Below are 23647 nucleotides of genomic sequence, written 5' to 3' on the forward strand. Positions count from 1 at the left end.
CCTCCTGGGTTCACGCCATTCTCCTGCCTCAGCCTCCCGAGTAGCTGGGACTACAGGCGCCGGCCACCTCGCCCGGCTAGTTTTTTGTATTTTTTAGTAGAGACGGGGTTTCACTGTGTTAGCCAGGATGGTCTCGATCTCCTGACCTCGTGATCCGCCCGTCTCGGCCTCCCAAAGTGCTGGGATTACAGGCTTGAGCCACCGCGCCCGGCCTTTTTTTTTTTTTTTTTGAGGCAGAGTCTCGCTGTGTCCCCCAGGCTGGAGTGCAGTGGCATGATCTTGGCTCACTGCAAGCTCCGCCTCCTGGGTTCACGCCATTCTCCTGCCTCAGCCTCCCGAGTAGCTGGGACTATAGGCGCCCGCCACAATGCCCAGCTAATTTTTTGTATTTTTAGTAGAGAGGAGGTTTCACCATGTTAGCCAGGATGGTCTCGATCTCCTGACCTCATGATCCACCTACCTTGGCCTCCCAAAGTGCTGGGATTACAGGCGTGAGCCACCGCGCCTGGCCCAGACAGAATATTTTAACCTGACCATATTTTGTAAATACTGGAGGTCTCAGCATGCTCAGATGTGTTGGTTTGGGCATGCACAGAGTCAATGGAGTCAGACTGTAATTTCTAGATATCAGGAAAATCTGTGAAGGTCAGACTTTGACAAAGACCCATTGGATTGCCTTGTGGAGAAAGAGGTTATGAATTTGACAGTCTATGTAGGTCAGTACCTTAAACTGACTTTAGGTGAGTTTCCTGCTGGTGGAAATGAAGATCTCGAAGGAGAGAGTGTTTCCACACCCTGGAGAGAAAACAGGAGGGTATGGTGAGCTCCCAGCATTAAACCTTTAAGTGTCCCTGTCTCATCAGCAGGTTCTGATCCACTCGGAGACTCCATTACAGTAGTCAGAGTCTGGCTTTCTGTGAAAGGAAAACAGAATCTCAGGACCCAAACCTCATTATGCCAGAGGGAAAGTTAAGGTTGGGAAATGAGTCACACAGAAACTACCTTTCTTGTTGCCAGATAGATACAGTTTCACATGCTGACTTTAATCTTCTGTAAAAAGTAAATATAAGCATGTGATGAATGCAAAAGTGACTCCTCCTCCATCTCTTTCTTTCCACATGTACAATGTAGATCCACAAAGCACTAATCAAAGCCTCAGAAGAATGTGACCAATTGCGTACCCCCACCTTTTTTTTTTTTTTTTTTTGAGATGGAGTCTTGCGCTGTTGCAAGGCTGGAGTGGGGTGGTGTGGTCTTGGCTCACTGCAACCTCTGCCTCCTGGGTTCAAGCAATTCTCGTGCCTCAACCTCCTGAATAGCTGGGACTACAAGCACGTGCCACCACGCCTAGCTAATTTTTGTATTTTTAGTAGAGATGAGGTTTCACCATGTTGGCCAACATGGTCTCGATCTCTTGACCTCTTGATCCTCCCGCCTCGGCCTCCCAAAGTGCTGGGATTACAGGCATGAGCCACCAGGCCCGGCCACTCCCACCTTTTTGTTGTTGTTGTTTTCCTCTTCTCCTTCCCCTCCTGCCCTTGCTTTCCTCTTTAAATATTTAAGTCCCAAAACCCTCTTTGGAGAAAGCACAAGACACAGATCTACTGTGACTGTGACTTGTGTTTTTCTTTTCCTGAGGCATCCTCACCCTTGTCAAAAGAAACCTCTAAATCGATGAGATCTGCCTCTATCACTTTTCCGTTTACACTCCCAAGCTTGGGAACGTATTTAGCCTCCTAAATGGGGATTTGCCTGTGAAATGTAAGTGCTGCAGGCTACTTATCTGAGCTAGTTCATGGTTTTTTTTTTCTGTTCTTTTTTGATTCTTCATAGGAAATTGCTGCCATATAATTCCAGTTTTTCTGTACATTTAACAATTTTATTTTGTTGTTGGCATGTTTTTATTTTCAGAGTTGAAAATTAACAGATTGAGAAATAAGGTGGAGAAAGGCTTAGCCATGTTGCCAGCAGCCTCATCCCACATTTCTGATGCCTGGAGGACATTGGCCCTTCCTGTCACTGGTGGCGAATATCTGGAGCCACTGCCACACAGGCAGTAAAAAGAATTTACCCAAACCGCTGTAGATAAGGAAAGGCAGGTTTATTAGTGAAAGTAGAAAAATATTTTACAAGGATGCAACAGGCAAGTCAGCAAGAAGGGAGTTGACTGCCAGGAAACAAAGGCTTGCTGGGGATTTTACAGAATGGTGCTTGTGCTGTGAGCTGAAGAGAGCTTTGTGCAGTACTGATAATGCCAAGGTTGCAGTGAGCTAACCTGCAATTTTCTATCAGCTGAGGTGTCTGGTGATAGCTGGGCGCAGGAAGATTGTGAGTCGTTTGCACAGGCAGGCTATGTACCCTGGACCATAAAGAAAGGCAAACTTAGAGCTTATCTGCTTTCTCTTTTTGCTTTCCCTGCTCCTGTCAGCCCGGCTCCCCCTCCCTAATTAGGACTCCACACTCCCTTCTGCTGCAGTGTGGCCTGTGTGGCCTGGGCTCCCACTGGACAATGGGTCTGGAATTCCCTGCACGAATTTGTGAGTCCCTGTCCAGGAGGAAGAACCTGAAAGGGACCATTGCATACAGAAAGGAAATTCGACTTCAATACAAAGGTGCCCTGGGAGGGGTCAGGTCACAGCGCAGGGAGGAAGCCGCATCCCTGCACTCCAGTTCCCGGGTCTAGCTGAGATCCGTCCCTGTTAGTTATATAGCAGCCTGTGTCCCACTGGGACCTGGCTGTCGGAGGCGGAGAGGGCTCGGGACACCGCGGAAGCCTGGAAATGAGTGTGCGTGATCAAGCGTCCCTAGGCTGGGGCGGGGGGGGGGCGGGGGGGGCGGGGGGTGGGGGGAGCTGGCCGGAACCGGCTGTGACGCGACCCAAGCCTCCCCGCGGACCCCAGCCTCCCCGTGGCTACTCCCGGGTCTGCGGATCTGAGTCCGCCTATTCACCTCCTTGCGAGGCGACAGCCGCCCCGGCGCCCTCTCTGAGCAGCTCCGTGTCCGCAGCGCCGCGTCGCCCCAGATTCTGCGGCTGTAACCCACACAGGTCCGCTGCCTGAGTCACTGTACCCAGACGCCGAGGGCTGCAGCAGAAACAGTTTAATAGCGGGAGAGGGGAGGACATCCCAGATCTGCCCTCCTGAGAGGTTTGGGGATGGGGTGTTTGGGGGTGTGGACAGGGGCGGCTGGGGTGTGGGGTCGCTGGTTGGTGGGGAAGTGAGGGGGTGACTCCTGGGACGGAGGTGAAGAAACCACATTCTCCTGCTGAGTGGGCTCCCTCGTGGGGTCTTCAGCCTGCTTGACTCCAGCCTTTCCGCTGGAATTCAGGATCTGAGAAAGAACTCAGGCGACTCTTGAACAGCTCTCAGAAATCTTATCCCCAGGCACGATGAGGAAGCCAGCGGTCGGCGTCTGCTGTGACCTGAGTCTCAGGGAAGCGCCCGTGAAGCAGCGGGGCTGAGGGCACCTGGTTAATTAATATCTAACTGCAATCTCGCCTCCAGCCTGGCTCGCAGTTCCTGTGAACCCCGTGAGGAGGCTGCACGGTGACAACAGAGGGTCACCAGGCAGAATCCAGACTCCTGTGTGGGTTTTGTGTGTGGGAGGAGCTGTGGTCTCTGTGGTCCTCAGTCCCTTCTTTCTTTTCAAGGGTGACCGTTTCCCTTCTGAGTCTTCCAGAGATGTGGGCAGCAGGGTCTCAAATCCACCCCTGTCCCCTCATCCTAAATCTTCCTCGGGCTGGCTGCAAACCCCTTGGTTTCCAGAGCCTTCCCCAGGCTAATTTTCTCTCCTCAATTAACAGCAACATTATGAACTCTTTGTTCCCCACCCCACCCCACTGCCTGGCAATATTTCAAACAGAGGCAATAGTTTACCATTTTGTTTTCAGTTAACGATGTATGGCTCATTTTAAAAGTGTTGTTTGTGCTCATGGACATTTCACATGTGAAGAGAGCAAACAATAACCTGCTGACAATCTTCGGTGAAATAAAATCTGTCTCTCCTTCATCTTCCCTAGGTACACACACCTTCTGAGAATGTATTTGGGTTGAGGTTTCCCTTTAGAAACGTTGCAGGGTGATCTTTTCCTGGTCCTGGGTTTCAGAACCGCCTAGGGCTGTCCCAAGATGCCCACAGAGTCCAAGTCTCTTGGAGGGTCTAGTGAATGTCAGATCCTGGGTCACTCCTCCCAGAGGACAGCCTGAGATGTGGGGGTGGGGCCTCTCAAGGGAGCAGCTGGTTGCCCTGTGGTGGAAGGATTCCTTTGTTATCCTCTTCTAAAAAGCTAATCCCTGGCCAGGCTCGGTTGCTCACGCCTGTAATCCCAGTACTTTGGGAGACCGAGGCGGGCAGATCATGAAGTCAAGAACTCAAGACCATCCTGGTCAACATGGTGAAACCCTGTCTCTACTAAAAATACAAAAATTAGTTTTAAAAATACAAAAACTGTTTTGACAGTAGCTGCTGTGGAGTTATCTTGCACAGTATTGAGTCCATTCTTAAACAGGGAATAATGCCTACACTTTGTATAATATTGTTAAAAACATAAATCCAGGGACTGGACATGGTGGCTCACACCTGTAATCTCACACTTTTCCAGGCCAAGGCAGGATAATTGCTTGAGCTCAGGAGTTCAAGGCCCACCTGGGCACTATAGGGTGACCCCATCTCTATAAAAAAAAAAGTTTCAAATTAGCCAGGCATGGTGGATGCACCTGTGGTCCCAGCTACTTGGCAGGCTGAGGCAGAAGAATTGCTGGGCAACAGAGTGAGACCCTGTCTCAGAAAAAAAAAAAGTAAACCCAATACATTATATCTAATATATAATAATATATTTATTATAATTATATATAATATATTATATATTATATATAGCATATACATAATATCCAACATACAATATATCCTATATATAATATGGATATATTGGATATATATAATATAATGGATATATTAGATATATATAATATAATATATATATAAAATAATATTGAGGTGGAGTCTCACTCTGTCACCCAGGCTGGAGTGCAGTGGTGTGATCTCGGCTCACTGCAACCTGTGCCTCCTGGGTTCAAGCAATTATCTTGCCTCAGCCTCCTGAGTAGCTGGAATTACAGGTGCGCACCACCACACCCAGCTAATTTTTTGTATTTTTGGTAGAGATGGGGTTTCAACATATTGGTCAGGCTGGTCTCAAACTCCTGACCTCGTGATCTACCTGCCTTGGCCTCCCAAAGTGCTGGGATTGCAGGCATGAGCCACTGCGTCTGGCCTGTTCTTACAATTATTACTTTGCCATTGCTAGTTCTGTAGTTCGCTCAGTTTTTATGGTTTTGTTTGTACCTACCATACACACATGTCACATTTATATATATTGTAGGCCCAACAATTCCTCAACGATTTATAATTTTACAGATACCTTATAAAGCAATAACGAGAAGAACAGTAAAGAAATACACATTCAGTCTGGCTTTTATACTTATATAATGATCTTTAATGGTGCTTTCTCTTTTTCCTTGTGGATTTTGACATCCTTTGGTTTCAGACTTAACAGTTTTCTTTAATTTTTCTTGTAGAGCTGGTGTGCTAGGAACCAACTGTCTCAATATATTTCTTTTTGAGACAGAATCTCTCTCTGTTGTCCAGGCAGTAGTGTAGTGGGGTGATCATAGCTCATTGCAGTCTCAGCCTCCTGGGCTCAAGCAATCCTCCACCTAAGCCTCCAGAGTAGGGCTGGGACTACAGGCATGCACCACCATGCTCGGCCTCAATATGTATATTTCTAAACCTAGAAACTCCTTTGTTTTGCCTTTCATTTTGAATGTGAGCTTTGCTGCATATAGGATTCCTGGTTAAAGTATGTTTTGGAGAGCAGTGTGATGAGGAACTGGTGCGTGAGAGGCTTCTACTGAAAGGAGGACAATCATCTAAGTAAAAGCAGGTATTCCAGCCTACGCAACATGGCAAAACCGTGTCTCTAAAAAAAGAAAAAATAATAAAAACAAAATTTAGCTGGGCATTGTGGCATGCACCTGTCGTCCCAGCTACTTGGGAAGCTGAGGTGGGAGGAACACTTGAGCCCAGGAGGCAGAGGTTGCGGTGAGCCCTGATCATGCCACTGCACTCCAGCCTGGGTAATACAGGAAGGCCCTGTCTCAAAAAAAATAGATAAATAAAAATAAAAAATCTATTTCCCTTCAATTATTTTATCATTATGGTAGTCTGTGTAACTTAATGCCAAAAAAAAAAAAAAAAAAAGAAGAAGAAACCAGTGTGGTGGCTCATGTCTGTAATTCCAACATTTTGGAAAGTCGAGGTGGGAAGATCACTTGAGGCCAGTAGTTGGAGAACAGCCTGGGCAACATAGAAAGAACCAGCCCTACCAAAAAAAGAAAGAAAGAAGAAAATGAGCTGAGCATGATGGCATGCACCTATCGTCGAGCTATTTGGGAGACTCAGGTAGGAGGATCGCTTGCGCCCAGGAATAGGAGGTTGTAGTGAGCTATGATTGGGCCAATGCACTCCAGCCTGGGTGACAGAGCAAGACCCTGTCTCAAAAAAAAAAAAAAAAAAAAAAAGGCCAGGCGTCATAGCTCATGCCTGTAATCCCAGCACTTTGGGAGGCCGAGGCAGGCGGGTCACGAGGTCAGGAGATCGAGACCATCTTAGCTGACACGGTGAAACCCTTTCTCTACTAGAAATACAAAAAATTACCTGGGTGTAGTGGCACATGTCTGTAGTCACAGCTACTCAGGAGGCCGAAGCAGGAGAATCGCTTGAACTTGGGAGGCGGAGGTTGCAGTGAGCTGAGATGGTGCCACTGCACTCTAGCTTGGGTAACACAGTGAGATTCTGTCTCAAATAAATAAGTAAATAATATGAAGAATAGGATGGAAGAAACAAATACTGTGATTGGAGATATTTAGTTTACTTGGGAAACTAAAGGAAATAAATTTAAACTATTAGAAAACTATTAAAACTTGGGAAGGAGTCAATTTGCTGCTTATGGAGTAAACATATCCTATATATACAACCAACATATACCATATGATACTAAATTAAAATTACATCTTACAAATATATAAACATTTCGGCTGGGTGTGATGGTTCATGCCTCTAATCCCAGCACTTTGGGAGGCCAAGGCGGGCGGAGGTCAGAATATCAAGACCATCCTGACTAACACGGTGAAACCCCGTCTCTACTAAAACTACAAAACATTAGCCGGGCATGGTAGCAGGTGCCTATAGTCCCACCTACTTGTGAGGCTGAGGCAGGAGAATGGTGTGAACCCAGGAGGCGGAGTTTACCGTGAGCCGAGATCGCACCACTGCACTCCAGCCTGGGCGACAGAGTGAAACTCCACTCAAAACAAACAAACAAACAAAATATATATAAACATTTCAGAGGAATGGGACTAATTTCATGTACATCATCTATCTGCATACAAGCATGAATGTTTCCTGATAAAATGACCTAAATGTCTCTTCCATTGCTATATATACAATTTTGATGGATTGAAGCTTTTTCATCTCAACCCCCACTGGCTAGAAATGCTATAAAGGTGAGTAATTAGGAAAATCTGATTCAAATTAAATCATGAAAAATATGCCAGAAAATTTAAATCAGAAAAGGAAGTTTATAAAATGTATCACTCTATTTATTGTCTTTATTAGTGCCCCACGCCTAAAGTGGATCTAGACTATGGATTCATATATCTTACTTTCAGGAAAAAAGCACATTGAGGTAAGAAAATTCTCTAAATTTTCCTTACATAAAGGTTCATGAGTTGAACAGGTAGTGTTTTCTGGTGAAATCAGTTAATAAAAGTTTTCCTTTTATTTTGTATTCTTTTAGTTCATTACACTGATTGAAATGTACTTCTATTTATATATGTGTGTGTATATATATGTTTACATATATGTGTGTATACATATATATACACATCTATACATGTATGTATATATCTATACATATATATGGGGGGAGAGAGAGAGAGAGATGGAGTTTTGCTCTTGTTGCCCAGGCTGGTACAATCTCTGCTCACTGCAATCTCCACCTCTCGGGTTCAAACGGTTCTCCTACCCCCGCTCCCAAGTGCTGGGATTACAGATATATGCCATCAGGCCTGGCTAATTTTTGTATTTTTAGTAGATATGGGGTTTCTCCATGTTAATTAGGCTGGTCTTGAATTGCCGACCTCAGGTGATCTGCCAGCTTCAGCCCCCCAAAGTGCTGGGAATACAGGCATGAGCCACCACACCCAGCCTGATTGAAGTGTACTTCTAATCGGCAGCTACGTTTAGGTTTTTTTTTTTTTTTTTTTTGAGATGGAGTCTTGCTCTGTCGCCAGGCTGGAGTGCAATGACACAATCTCGGCTCACTGCAATCTCCACCTCCCAGGTTCAACCAATTCTCCTGCCTCAGCTTCCTGAGTAGCTGGGATTACAGGCGTGCACCACCACACCCAGGAAATTTTTGTATTTTTAGTAGAGACAGGGTTTTGGCCCGTTGGCCAGGATGGTCTCCATCTCCTGACCTCATGATCCGCCCACCTTGGCCTCCCAAAGTGCTCGTATTACAGGCGTGAGCCACCGCGTCTGGCCAGGTTTAGTTTTCATACGGATTTTTTGTTTTGTTTTGTTTTTGAGACAGAGTCTCTCTTTATCACCCAGGCTGCTGTGCAGTGGTGTGATCTTGGCTCACTGCAACCTCCACCTACCAGGTTCAAGCGATTCTCCTGCCTCAGCCTCCTGAGTAGCTGGGACTACAGGCGTGTGCCACCAGGCCCAGCTAATTTTTGTACTTTTAGTAGAGACTGGATTTCAATGTGTTGGCCAGGCTGGTTTGGAGCTCCTGACCTCAGGTGATCCACCCGAGTCAGCCTCCCAAAGTGCCGGGATTACAGGCATGAGCCACCACCCCAACCTGGTTTTAAAATTGTGCAAGTAAGGATCCTTTGAAAGGGCCAAAAGACATTTGGCCCTTTCTGTCTCTGTGTGAGACAGAGATGGGCCACACCATTCAGTTTGGCAGGGATATTCAGTACCTGCCATACCATCAATGGAAAGTCACAACAAATACCAAATGTCGTCTTTCAAAGGATCCTTACTTGCACATTTTTAAAGCAGGTCATGCATAAGACCTGATCCTCTGCATTTCTAACTCACTTCCAGGTGTCATCCATGCTGCTGGTCAGTGGACAAAACTTAAGAGTGCTGAAGTAATAATAGATGGGGTCAGATAGACAGACAGGGAACAGATCCCATGGGGCCTGGTGGGCCATGTTAAGGACTTTGATTGGATTTTGAGCAGAGAAGTGGTGTTTGGTTTTTCATTAGGAAGTCTGTTTAGGCCAGCTCACATCTGTAATCCCAGCACTTTGGGAGGCCAAGGCAGGTGGATCACCTGAGGTCAGGAGTTCGAGACAAGCCTGGCCAACATGGTGACACCCCGTCTCTACTAAAAATACAAGAAATATAAAAATACAAAAAAATGAGCTGGGTGTGGTGATGTGCACCTGTAACCCCAGTTACTGGGGAGGCTGAGGCAGAAGAATCGCTTGAACCCAGGAGACAGAGATTGCAGTGAGCTGAGATTGTGCCATTGTACTCCAGCCTGGGAGACAAGAGCAAAACTCCATTTCACAAAAAGAAGTCTGCTCTGGCTCCTGGGCAGAGAATAGATGGTAGAGTGGCATTGGGACATCAGTATGAAAGCCATAGTAGTAGCTGGATGAGAGGTTCTGCTGGCCTGGGCTTGGGTGGTATTAGTGGAGGTTGACGGAAGTTTGCATATCTAGAGTGTAGATGTGAAGACAAACTTTATTTCTTTCTTTGGAGACAGATTCTTGTTCTATCACCAGGCTGGAGTGCAGTGGCACGATCTTGGCTCACTGCAACCTCCACTTTCCAGGTTAAAGCAATTATCCTGCCTTAGCCTCTCGAGTAGCTGGGACTACAGGCGGGTGCCGCCATACCCAGCTAATTAGACAAATTTTATTTTTGTAGTTGGGAGGGAGGACAGGGAAAGGCCTCACCATTCCCACTACTTAGTAGTATCTGGATGTAAACATAAAGGGTCAACTACAGGCCGGGCATGGTGGCTCACATCTGTAATCCCAGCACTTTGGGAGGTCGAGGTGGGTGGATAACCTGAGGTCGGGAGTTCGAGACCATCCTAACCAACATGAAGAAACCCCATTGCTACTAAAAATACAAAATGAGCCAGGCATGGTGGCACATACCTGTAATCCTAGCTATTCGGGAGGCTGAAGCGGGAGAATCGCTTGAACCCAGGAGGCGGATGTTGCGGTGAGCCAAGATGGAGCCACTGCACTCCAGCCTGGGCAACAAGAGTGAAACTCCATCTAAGAGAAAAAAAACCCAAAAAAACCCAAAAAGCCAAAAAACAAAAAACAAAGGGTCAACTACAACACTCTTCAGTGCAGTAGAGTGTGTGGGTCTAAGAGCATATGATGGTAGAGGGGGTTCCCACACTAGTCTGAGAGCCTAGGGGAGGTTTCTCTGCGGGGCTGATGCTCAGATTGAATCCTGAAGCCTGACTAGGAGCTACACAGGCAGAGGTAGCTCCTCTAGAGCGTCTGACAGAGTGAAGGAGAGAGGAGAGTCAAGAGTGAGTCCTACTGTCCACAGCCTCTGGGTGCTGCCTCTTACACAGAGGAGGAAGGCTCAGGGGAGATGATTGGAGGGGAAGTGAAGGGTTATGTTTTCTGTTTGGCCATAATATGTTTGAGACGAATGAAGGTGTTGAGTAGGCCGTTAGACCTCGGAGTCTAAAGCTTGGAAGAAAGATCTGAATGGAACTTTGAAAAGTAGGCCGGGCATGGTGGCTCACGCCTGTAATCCCAGCACCTTGGGAGGCTGAGGCAGGCGGATCACGAGGTCAAGAGATCGAGACCATCCTGGCCACATGGTGAAACCCCGTCTCTACTAAAAATATAAAAATTAGCTAGGCATGGTAGTGTATGCCTGTATTCCCAACTACTTGGGAGGCTGAGGCAGGAGAATCGTTTGAACCCGGGAGGCAGAGGTTGTAGTAAGCCGAAATCGCGCCACTGCACTCCAGCCTGGTTACAGTGCGAGACTCTGTGTCAAAAAAAAAAAAAAAAAGACAAGTGTCAGAATAAGAAGGTTATGTGAAGCCCTAGATACAGAAGGCATCACCTGGTCTCAGGGTGAGGGTCAAAGTGAAGCAGAAGAGGAAGGCTCATAAGAAGAGTAGGCACTACCCAATTCCAAAGGTATCAGGAGGAGGGAGAGCGGGTCAGTAAGGTGGGAGGAGAAAGAGGTTGATGTCCTTTTCCGGAAGCCTCCAGGAACAGGTATTTCAAGATGAGAGAGTGGTCAGCTATGTCAAAGGTCACTGAAAGTTTGAATAAGATGAGGAGGCTGGGCGCGGTGGCTCACCCCTGTAATCCCAGCTCTTTGGGAGGCCGAAGCAGGCAGATCAAGAGGTCTGCTAACACAGTGAAACCCCGTTGCTACTAAAAATACAAAAAATTAGCTAGGTGTGGTGGCACGTGCCTGCAGTCCCAGCTACCCAGGAGGCTGAGGCAAGAGAACTGCTTGAACCCAGGAGGCGGAGGCTACAATGAGCTGAGATCACCATATTGGCCAGGCTGATCTCCAACTCCTGACTTTGTGATCCGCCTGCCTTGGCCTCCCAAAGTGCTAGGTGATAGGATATCTCTCTTTCTCTCTCTCCGTGTGTGTGATTTTTGAAGGCAAGAGTATCATTTATTTGTTAGTTATAATCAGATATCATTTTTTTCCTTATTTTCCAAACATGCCCATTTTTCCTGTCTGGAAACACTATCATTTTACAAATTGAATAAAGATTTTATTTCATCAAATGATACCTGATGTTTGACTCCTTTCTTTTTTAGCCATTAGTTCCAGCTTCCAGTTCATGGTTTTAGGTCTCCTACTTTTGCTTCATAGAAATATGGGAAATTTCTATGAAATTTCTATGAAATATGGGAAAACCCTCATGTTTTCAAATTCATTCCCTAATGTTTCGGCTTCTGATTGGAGCCTTTAAGTCATTAACATTTAAAGTCTTGAAGGAAAGAGTGTTTCTACACTGTGCACAGGGTACAGGAGGGCAAGTTGAGCTCCCAGAGTTAAATCCTTCAGTGTCTCTCCCTCATCATCAGGTGCTGGATCCACCTGATGGGAATATGCTGGGACTACAGGAGCCCGCCACCACGCCCAGCTAATTTTTTTGTATTTTTAGTAGAGACAGGGTTTCACCATGTTAGCCAGGATGGTCTTGATCTCCTGACCTTGTGATCCACCCGCCTCGGCCTCCCAAAGTGCTGGGATTACAGGCGTGAGCCACCGCGCCCGGCCTCTGCCTTTTGGTTTTTATTTCTTCTTTCTTTGGAGGCAGAAATTGGGCATAAGACAATATGAAGGGTGGTCTCCTCCCTTAAATATAGTATAGAGACGGGGTTTCACTCTGTGCCAGGCTGGTCTTGAACTACTGGCCTCAAGCGATCCTCCCACTTCGGCCTCCCAAAGTATTGGGATTACAGGAGTGAGCCACTGTGCCCGGCCAAGAGGACAGATTCCATCCCCATTGATTTCATCCCCACTCCAACCAGTCAGTAGCAAGTCTAGCCACCTCCACCCTTTGCCCCAAACTGCCCTTGAGAAACCCCTACCTACGGACCTTGGATGAGAATAATTTGAGTAGTAACTCCGTCTCCCACGTATCGTAGCTGGCCTAGTGTTTATTAAACTTTTTTTTTTTAAACTGCAATACCGTCGTATTTATTTGCGTAGTGCGCAGAAAGAACTCGTCCAGCGCTCATAGTGGGAGAAAGGCTTGACCTTGCAGAAGTCAGCCTCATCCCAAATTCCTGGTCCCCGGAGAACATCAGCCCCCCGACTCCACCCCCCAGTCCCCTGCTGCTGCAGTGTGACCAGTGTGGCCTCGGCTGCCCTCCTGCTCTGAGGCCAGGGGATGGCTCCAATGGACAGTGAGACTGGGATTCCTTGCACACAATTGTTCAGGAGGAAGAATCAAAAAGGACCCACTGAGTACAGATAGGAAATTCCGCTTTAAGGCAAACGTTCCCCGGGACCGGTCGGGTCACAGCGCAGGGAGGAAGCCCGCCCTGCCAGGGGCTGGGTCTGGAACCTGTTCATCCGGCTGCACTCAGCACTGTGAGATGGCTTCCTCTGTCACTCAGTGCCCAGGAGGCGGGACCTGGAGCACTATCCAATCAGAGTAGAGAGCAGGTTCCTGAGAACTGTCAATCAGGGCCGCTGCGCAGAGGAGGGTGTGACGTTCTAGGAGCTAGTGGCCTCTTCACCCTGGTGACCTCTGTTCCATGTTCTGTCACTGAGAGACGCCTTGGGACATCTGTGGTGGCTTCTGTCGCGCTGGGACCTACCCTGGCTACGGGAGGAGTTGGGAGGACCCGGGACACCGCACAGCCGGGAAATGGTGAGTGTGCGGGGCCCGGCGTCCTGAGGCAGGGCGAAGGACTGGTCGGAACCGGTCGGAACCGGCTGTGGCGGGACCCGGGCCTCCTGGCAGCGTCTTTGGGGTCTGGGACCCGAGCCCCCCTGTGCACCTCGGTCCTTGGTTCCTTTGGACGCAGGGTGGGGCTGGGCCGGCGGCCGGGACCCCGGGCGTCCTGTCCCGTCCCTGAGCGGCGACTGCCGCCCCGGCCCCCCTCTCTGGGCAGCTCCACGCCCACAGACCCGCGTCTCCCCATATTGTGCGGCGGAACCGGCACAGGCTCGCGGCCCGTGTCATTGCAGCCGGACGCCGAGGGCTGCAGCAGAAACAGTTTAATAGAAGAGGACACCCTAGATCCGCCTCCGTGAGAGGTTTGGGGATGGGGTGTTTAGGGACCTGGACGGGGGTGGTTGGGGTGTGGGGTCGCTGGTTGGTGGAGAAGTGAGGGGTGAGTCCTGGAACTGGAGGTGAAGAAACCGTATTCTCCTGCTGAGTGGGCTCCCTTGTGGGGTCTTCAGCTTGCTTGGCGCCAGCCTTTCCGCTGGTATTCAAGATCTGAGAAAGAACTTAGACGACTCTTGAGTAACTCTCAGAGATCTTATCCCAGGCACAGTGGGGAAGCCGGCGGTCGGCGTCTGCTGTGACCTGACTCTCAGGGAGGCGGCCCCGTGAGGCAGCGGGGCTGAGGGCACCTGGTTAATATCTAACTGCAATCTCACCTCCAGCCTGGCTCGCAGTTCCTGTGAGCCCGGTGAGGAGGCTGCATGGTGAAGACGGGAGGGTCGCTAGGCACAAACCAGACACACACACAGTTCCTGCTGTGGTCTCTGTGATCTTCAGACCCTTCTTTCTTTCCAAGGGCGGCCATTTCCCCTCCGAGCCTTTCAAAGATATGAGCATCAGGGTCTCAGAGACCTGTCCCTTCATCCTAACTTCTCTTGGGGTTAACAGTAAAATTTTGGTTTCCAGAGCCTTCTATATGCTAACTTCACCCCTCAATTCCCAGTAACATTATGAACCCTTTGTCCCAAGATGATATTTCAAATAGACACAGAATTTTGTCATTTGTTTTCAGATAGCAATGTATGGCTCTTTTTAAAAGGATTTATTTTGTTCCTTAACATTTCACAGGTAAGGAAGAAGAGAATAACCACCTGACACTCTGCTGTAAAAAAAACAAAAAACAAACAAACAAACAAACCTTTGTGCCTCTTTTATCTCCCCTAGGCACAGATGCCTTATCAGAATGTCCTTTACAGGGTGATGTGACCTCAACCCACCCTGTATCTTTCCAGGCCCTGTGTTATGAAACTTTCTGGGGCTACCCTAAATGCTGGAAGCTGCCAATCTCATGGAGGGCCTAGTGGATATCAGCCCTTGGGTCACTCTTCCAAGAAGACAGTCTGAGGTGTTGGGGTGGGGCCTCCCAAAGGACCAGGTGGATGCCCTGGGGTGGGATGAATCTTCTGGTATATCATTCCTGTAAAAAGCTAACCCCTGGGCTGGGCACGGTGGCTCATGCCTGTAATCTCAGCACTTTGGGAGGCCAAGGTGAGCGGATCAACTGACGTCAGGAGTTCAAGACCACCCTGGCCAACATGGTGAAACCCCATCTCTACTGAAAATACAAAAATTAACCGGGCGTGGTGGCAGGTGCCTGTAATCCCAGCTACATGGGAGGTTGAGGCAGGGGAATCACTTGATCCCAGGAGGCAGAGGTTGCAGTGAGCCGAAATCATGCCATTGCACTCCAGCCTGGGTAACAAGAGCAAAACTCTGTCTTAAAAAAAAAAAAAAAGGCCGGGCACGGTGGCTCAAGCCTGTAATCCCAGCACTTTGGGAGGCCGAGACGGGCGGATCATGAGGTCAGGAGATCGAGACCATCCTGGCTAACACGGTGAAACCTCGTCTCTACTAAAAATACAAAAACTAGCCGGGCGAGGTGGCGGGCGCCTGTAGTCCCAGCTACTCGGGAGGCTGAGGCAGGAGAATGGCGTAAACCCGGGAGGTGGAGCTTGCAGTGAGCTGAGATCTGGCCACTGCACTCCAGTCCGGTTTCTCCAAGCCTAGTTTTCATTCCTTGGTGACACATGGCTTATCAGCAAATTGGATAGTGTTATTCAGGGGACAAGACAAATGATTTCTGCCTTCTGGACTCTCTCTGACTGTGAAACTGGAAAACTGTATCTAAAAACTGGAAAACCCACCCAATGAGGTTTCGCAAGAGCCTGAAAAAGACATAAGGCAGTGTCTACTAGGAGTGTGATTGCTGAGCACTTCAGTGAGCACCTTAGGGCTGGGGGATGTGCCAGGTGATAGAACGACCTGACCTGACAGTTGAGTCAGACTTGTCCAGTCAGTTCTGCCCCACCCTGGGTTAGTTAACCTGAAAAGATTTGTTCAGTTATTTCAAATTTAATTGTTTATTAATTGTAAAGTGCATCCTATCACTAGAGATTGATAGAGAAAATAAAGTATTTCTAAAGAGGCCAGAAAGGGTTGGAATTCAGAAAACAAATTATGTAGTTTTCTATTCCTTCTTTTTTTTTATTTTATTTTATTTTATTGAGACAGGGTCTCCCTCTGTCACCCAGGCTGGAGTGTGGTGGTACCATCATGGCTCACTGCAGCTTAGGCAGCCTAGACTGCCTGGGCTCAGTCTCTGGAGTAGCCAGGAGTATGCCACCATGCCCTACTAATTTTTGTCTTTTGTAATGGGGTTTCCTCCTGTTGCCAGGCTGGTCTCGAAGTCCTGGGCTCAAATGATCTCCTGCCTTGGCCTCCCAAAGTGCTGGGATTACAGGCATGAGCCACTGGACCCAGGCCCTATTCCATTTTTTAAAAACTTTTTTTCTTTTCTTTCTTTTTTTTTTTTTTTTTTTTTGAGATGGAGTGCAATGGCACGATCTCGGTTCACTGCAACCTCTGCCTCATGGGTTCAAACAGTTCCTCAGCCTCCTGAATAAATGGGATTACAGGAACGCATCACCACACCTGGCTAATTTTTGTATTTTTAGTAGAGACGGGGTTTCATCATGTTGGCCAGGCTGGTCTTGAACTCCTGACCTCAGGTCATCCACCAGCCTCAGCCTCCAAAAGTGCTGGGATTACAGGTGTGAGCCACTGCGTCTGGTCTTTTTCTTTTTCTTTTTCTTTTTGAAACAAGGTCTCGCTCTGTTACCCAGGAGTGCCGTGGTATGATCTCAGCTCACTGCAACCTCTGCCTCCAGGGCTCAAGTGATCCTCCCACCTCAGCCTCCCAAGTAGCTGGGACTACAGGTGTGCACCACCATACCTGGCTAATTTTTGTGTTTTTGATGGAGATGGGGTTTCACCATGTCGCCCAGGCTGGAGCATTTTAAAAAAACTTTTATTTACTTTTATTACCCCAGAGACCGTGTAATAGGTTTGTTAGGTCTTTTGTTGGATGATTTCAAATGGAATTTCAGGGCCTACCAGTGGAAATACTACCAAGGGAAAAATTTGGGGAAAACTCTTCCATTTTGGCTGCAGAAAAAATGAATATATTTTCACAAGAATGTGTGGTAGGTATCTGATTGAATTATAAAGCTTTACCAAAACTTTAGTTTCTTTTCTTTTTAGGCTGGAGAACTTGGGACAGTGGATAAGTCTGGTCTGTTCCTGTTATCTGGACTTGGCAGATTAATGCAACATTCTGTGGGACTTTGCAAATAGCTAAAGAACTTAAGTATCATTTGTTTACTAAAGGCTTCATCATTATGAAAGTAGTAACTGATGTTTATTATCTGAGATGGATACTTGTGCTTTTCTTGTTGAGCTATAAAATAGAAGTGACTTACAATTTCCTTCCCTCATATAAACACTGAATTTGAGTGATTTTGATAGATTCATCACATGTGGGGTTTTGTTTGTTTTATTTTTTAAATCCATGTAAGGCATGGAAGGGTAAGCAAATAGCCTTGACTGGGGTGGAGAGGCTTGAGGCCAGTGACTCCAAGTGGAGGCCAATTTTCAGCCTGCAGAGGGATACTGTGTGCCCAGTTTAGTTGGTTCTTCCTGGGGAGCCTCCCCTGCAGGTATCCTAGCCTGATCACTCCAGCAATAGGAGGAGCCTTTTTTTTTTTTTTTTTCTTTTTTGAGACGGAGTCTTGCTCTGTCTCCCAGGCTGTAGTGCAATGCTATGATCTTGGCTCACTGCAACTTTCGCCTCCTGGGTTCAAGTGATTCTCCTGCCTCAGCCTCCTGAGCAGCTGGGATTACTGGTGTAGGCCACCATGGCCAACTAATTTTTGTATTTTTAGTAGAGATGGGTTTCACCATGTTGGTCAGGCTGGTCTCAAACTCCTGACCTTGTGATCCGCTGGCCTCGGCCTCCCAAAGTGCTGGGATTACAGGCATGAGCCACTGTGCCTGGCCTGGGAGGAGCCTTTTTTTTTTTTTTTTTTTTTGAGATGGAGTTTCGCTCTTGTTGCCCAGGCTGGAGTGCAGTGGCGTGATCTCGGCTCACCACAACCTCAGCCTCCCGATTTCAAGCAATTCTCCTGCCTCAGCCTGCTGAGTAGCTGGGATTACAGGCATGCGCCACCATGCCCAGCTGATTTTGTATTTTTAGTAGAGACGGGGTTTCTCCATTTTGGTCAGGCTGGTCTCGAACTCCTGACCTCAGGTGATCTGCCCGCCTTGGCCTCCCAAAGTGCTGGGATTACAGGTGTGAGCCACCGTGCCCAGCCAAGGAGGCTTTTATACTAAGAGAAGCTACAGAGCACTGGAAATCTGGAGATCCACAGGCAGAGGCAGTTAGGGTGATGCCATGTCTGAGGTTGTATTTGTTATTGTTGTAGGGCTGTCACTAGACAGTCTTCAGGTAAGATAAATCTGAATTTAGCTAAGAAATGAGTTTATTCTAAAAGAGCACTACATAAGGGGAAGAGCACTAAGTATAAGATCTGAAAGCATCTTAAAGCTTGGGTGGAAAGTTGCTTTCAAGGTGAAGAGCAACCAATATTACAAAGGAAATGAGACGGAGAGGGCAGGATGGAGGGTGAAAATCAGATTCTAGATCACAGAGTGTTTTACCCTGACTTAAGCCTGTTCATAGGATGAGTCATGAAAGAGGGGTTGTGTTTTGGTGCAGGCTGAGGGTGTGTCAAAAATCAGTGGCCTAGAAGAAAGTGCGAAACTTAAGTAGTTTCCTTTCTTTTCTTTTCTTCTTCTTTTTTTTTTTTTTTTTTGAGACACAATTTCACTCTTGCTCAGACTGGAGTGCAGTGGCGCCATCACAGCTCACTGCAGCCTTGACCTCCCCAGGCTGAGGTGATTGTCCCATCTCAGCCTTCTGGGTAGCTGAGACTATAGGTATGCACCCCCATGCCCAGCTAATTTTTTTGTATTTTTTGCAGAGACAGGGTTTCACCATGTTGCCGAGGCTGGTCTTGAACTCCTGGGCTCAGGTGATCCACCCACTTCAGCCTCCCAAAGTTCTGGAATTAGAGACATGAGCTATCAGGCCTGGCTGCAAGTTTCCTTTGGAAGCATTTTGTTCAGAGTAATCAGTAGAGGCAAAAACTATTCAGCTAGTTATTTATAAGACAAAGAATGGGAATTTGGAGGGCCTTGTTACAGGTTAAAAAGGCAGGAGCCAGAATTGATGTCAGTGAAGGATGTTTCTCTGCACTGGGCTGCTTGTCCAGAACAGAAAGAACTGGGCATGGTAGTGGGGGTCAGGTAGTTTGAGGTGATTTCTTATACCTTTTTTGTTTTTTTGAGATGGAATCTCACTCTTTGGCCCAGGCTGGAGTACAATGGCGTGATCTTGGCTCACTGTGACCTCTGCCTCCCTGCAACCTCCACCTCCTACGTTCAAGCTATTCTCCTGCCTCAGCCTCCTGAGTAGCTGGGATTACAGGTGCATGTGACCATGCCTGGCTAATTTTTCTGTTTTTAGTAGAGATGGGGTTTCATCATGTTGGCCAGGCTGGTCTCGAACTTCTGACCTCATGATCTGCCTACCTCAGCCTCCCAAAGTACTGGGATTATAGGTGTGAGCCACTGTGCCTGGCCTCTTAAATCATGCTTATTACCAGGATTACAGGGCTTATCCAGGATTACAGGGCTTATGTAAAATTGAACATTATCAGGTGCTTGGTTGTATATTCAGTGAGTTTTTTAAATCAGAGTAGAAATTGCACTCATTAAAATATCTTTGAGGGCTCACATAAGTCTCTTGCATTTAGGTATTCTTGACATATACTTTATAACAAACTGATAACCTTAAGCAGCTTGTTTAACTGAGTTCTTCAACTTCTTGTAGCAAATTATTAAATCTGATAGTAGAGTTGTTGGTTTTATACACATTTGGTTAAAAGGGTGGTCCCTAGGGCTTGCATTTGGCCTCTGCAGTAGGGTCCCTGTTGTGGAACTGAGCCTTCAATTTGTGGGGTCTGTGGAAATGTTAGATGGTGTCAGCATTGAATTATCGAACACCAATTTTTGTTGGAGAATCGGCTCGTGTTCAGCAAATGCTACATATTTGTTGTCAGAAGTAATGTTAGATAAAAGACCCATGGATTACAACCATGACTCTGGATTTGTCATTGTTATTCATTATAGGTTCAGTGTGTATTCACCCATAGGCATAGTTTTGCTTCTTCAGTTTCTGGTTAGTTAATACTACCATTAATATACCATCCACATAATGCTGAAAAGGCAATCCTACTACAAGGTATCTACCCAAAGGACTGGAAATCATTATATCAAAAAGTTCCTTGCACTCACGTTTATTGCAGACGATTCACAATAGCAAACGTACAAAATCAGCCTAAGTGTCCATCGACAGAAGATTGAATAATGAAAATGTGATATATTCACACAGTGGAATACTATTTAGACATTAAAAAGAATGAAATTGTTTCTTTTGCAGCAATATGGATGGAATGGGAGGCATGATCTTAAGTGAAACAACTCAGACACAGAAAGACAAATACTGCCTGTTCTCATTTATAAGTGGGAATTAAAGAATGTGTGTAGGGCCAGGCACGATGGCTCACACTTGTAATCCCAGCACTTTGGGAGGCCAAAGCAGGTGGGTCACGAGGTCAGGAGATCGAGACCATCCTTGCTAACATGGTGAAACCTTGTCTGTACTAAAAATACAAAAAAGTAGCTGGGTGTGGTGGCACGCACTAGTCCCATCTACTCGGGAGGCTGAGGCAGGAGAATCGCTTGAACCCGGGAAGCGGAGGGTGCAGTGAGCTGAGATCGTGTCACTGCACTCCAGCCTGGGCGATAGAGTGAGATTCCATCTCAAAAAAAAAGAATGTGTATATATGTGGACAAGTGAAGACTCATGGGGATGAGGGAGGTTATTTGGTGGATAATGGAGATTGCTCCAGGGATGGATGCACTGAAAGGCCTGACTTTACAAGGCAATATATCAGTGTAGTAAAATTGCACCTGTACTCCATGAATATATGTATATAATTTATACATATATATGTATATGTACATATACATATGCGTATATGTGTGTGTATGTATATATATATATGGAATGCACATTTTAGGGTACTACCCAAGAGTACTGAATTAGTAATTCTTGGAACTGGGCCCAGTGATTTTTTTTTCTTTTTTTTTTTTGAGACAGTCTTACATCTGTCATCCAGGCTGGGATGCAATGGCATGATCTTGGCTCACTGCAACCTCTGCCTCAGCCTCCTGAGTAGCTGGGACTACAGGTGTACACCGCCATGCCCGGCTGATTTTTGTATTTTTAGTAGAAACAGGTTTCACCTTGTTGGCCAGGCTGGTCTTGCCAGGTCAGGTTTTTTTTTTTTTTTTTTCTTTTTTTCTTTTGAGTTCTTTTGCCCAGGCTGGAGTGCAGTGGCATGATCTCGGCTCACTGCAACCTCTGCCTTGTGGGTTCAAGCATTTCTCTGCCTCAGCCTCCCAAGCAGTTGGGATTGCAGGTGCCCACGACACCTGGCTAATTTTTGTATTTTTAGTAGAGATAGGGTTTCACCATCTTGGCCGTGCTGGTCTCGAACTCCTGACTTCGTGATCCACCCACCTCAGCCTCCCAAAGTGCTGGGATTACAGGTGTGAGCCACTGCGCCCGGCCTCCAGTGATCTGTTTTTTAACAAGCTCTTCAGATGATTCTCATGCACATAAAGTATGAGAACTAGTTCATCAGAGCCACCTGTTAAAATATAATGCAAAAATATATAACTAAAATGTAAATATAATTAGTAACTAAATTGGGACACTAGAGAATATTGATTTGATTCAAAGACAGCAAGAAAGGATGAACAGACGGGGGGAAAACAGGAAAATTGTGCTGAAAAGATTTTTGTTTTCTTTATTTGCCTCCATCTGTTTGAGACATGCTGTTACCTAAGGCTATGGTCATGCAGTTTACTCACACATTGCAGTGCTCATAGGACTTGACTTTTTTTTTTTTTTTTTTTTTTTTGAGGCGGAGTCTCGCTCTGTTGCCCGGGCTGGAGTGCAGTGGCCCGATCTCAGCTCACTGCAAGCTCCGCCTCCCGGGTTTACGCCATTCTCCTGCCTCAGCCTCCCGAGTAGCTGGGACTACAGGCGCCCGCCACCTCGCCCGGCTAGTTTTTGTATTTTTAGTAGAGACGGGGTTTCACCGTGTTAGCCAGGATGGTCTCGATCTCCTGACCTCGTGATCCGCCCGTCTCGGCCTCCCAAAGTGCTGGGATTACAGGCTTGAGCCACCGCGCCCGGCCGGACTTGACTTTTTTTTGAGACAGAGTTTTGGTCTTGTTGCCCAGGCTGGAGTGCAATGGTGCGATCTCGGCTCACTGCAACCTTCACCTCCCAGATTCAAGCGATTCTTCTGCCTCAGCCTCCCTAGTAGCTGGGATTACAGGCATGTGCCACCACGCCCGGCTAATTTTGTATTTTTAGTAGAGACGGGGTTTCTCCATGTTGGTGAGGCGGGTATCAAACTCCTGACCTCAGGTGATCCGCCTGCCTCGGCCTCCCAAAGTGCTGGGATTACAGGCGTGAGCCACCGTGCCTGGCCAGGACTTGACTTTTAAGTTAATTTTTTGATGTTGTTGACAATGTTGTTTTTGTCTCTACACTCTAACAGTTCATGAGTTTTTTAACATGTGGGGGAAACATTGCTGGGTTATGGATTATAGACAAACTTCAGTTTATTAGGACATCATAATAGCATGTGTGGATTAACCGTCTGACCAGACCGGGTGTTGTGGCTCACGCTTGTTATCCCAGCACTTTGGGAGGCCTTGGTGGGTGGATCACCTGAGGTCAGGAGTTCGAGATTAGCCTGGCCAACGTGGTAAAACCCCATTTCTACTAGAAGCACAAAATATTATCCGGATGTGGTGGCGGGTACCTGTAATCCCAGCTACTGGGAAGGCTGAGGCAGGAGAATTGCTTGGACCCCGGAGGCGGAGCTTGCAGTGAGCCGAGATCACGCCATTCCACTCCAGCCTGAGCAACAAGAGTGAAAATCTGTCTAAAAAAAAAAAAAGTTTTCTGACTATGTATGCATGTCTGTTTATACTTTTTTTCCCCCCCGGGCTGAATTCACTTTATTTTTCTTTCTTTCTTTCTTTCTTTTTCTTTTTTCTTTTTTTTTTTTTTTTTGAGACGGAGTCTCGCTCTGTTGCCTGGGCTGGAGTGCAGTGGCCGGATCTCAGCTCACTGCAAGCTCCGCCTCTCAGGTTTACGCCATTCTCCTGCCTCAGCCTCCCGAGTAGCTGGGACTACAGGCGCCCGACACCTCGCCCGGCTAGTTTTTTGTATTTTTTAGTAGAGACGGGGTTTCACTGTGTTAGCCAGGATGGTCTCGATCTCCTGACCTCATGATCCGCCCATCTCGGCCTCCCAAAGTGCTGGGATTACAGGCTTGAGCCACCGGGCCCGGCCCACTTTATTTTTCTTGTATAAAAACCCTATGTTGTAGCCACAGCTGGGTCCTCTGCACAGGGTCTCTGGTGTGGGTCTTAATGAAGTGGTCAGTGAATTCCTGATAGGGAGACTTGGCGAATACAGTCTCCTTTCAGAGGTCGGGAGTCAGGTAGCTGTAGGTCTTAGAGATGGCATCAAAGGTGGCCTTGGCAAAGTTGCCCAGGGTGGCAGTGCAGCCCCGGGCTGAGGTGTAGCAGTCACCGATACCAGCC

At 47.2% G+C, this 23647-nt stretch overlaps 1 protein-coding gene across 5 annotated transcripts in view; it reads left to right on the forward strand.

The window, feature by feature from the left end:
- Positions 1-13265: 13265 nt before the first annotated feature.
- Positions 13266-23647, forward strand: part of LOC104661106 (zinc finger protein 44) — a 49806-nt gene continuing 39424 nt past the window's right edge. For 2 of the 5 annotated variants that reach the window (XM_010361667.2, XM_010361666.2), the window contains exon 1: positions 13274-13474. In XM_010361667.2, coding sequence (XP_010359969.2) covers positions 13472-13474 — 3 coding nt within the window. In that variant the 5' untranslated portion in view covers positions 13274-13471. Of the gene's footprint in view, positions 13475-23647 lie in introns of all 5 variants that reach the window. The other 3 variants (XM_030936395.1, XM_030936394.1, XM_010361668.2) reach the window with 3 other exon arrangements.

Source organism: Rhinopithecus roxellana, chromosome 8, assembly GCF_007565055.1.
Source record: "Rhinopithecus roxellana isolate Shanxi Qingling chromosome 8, ASM756505v1, whole genome shotgun sequence".
Lineage (NCBI taxonomy): Eukaryota > Metazoa > Chordata > Mammalia > Primates > Cercopithecidae > Rhinopithecus > Rhinopithecus roxellana.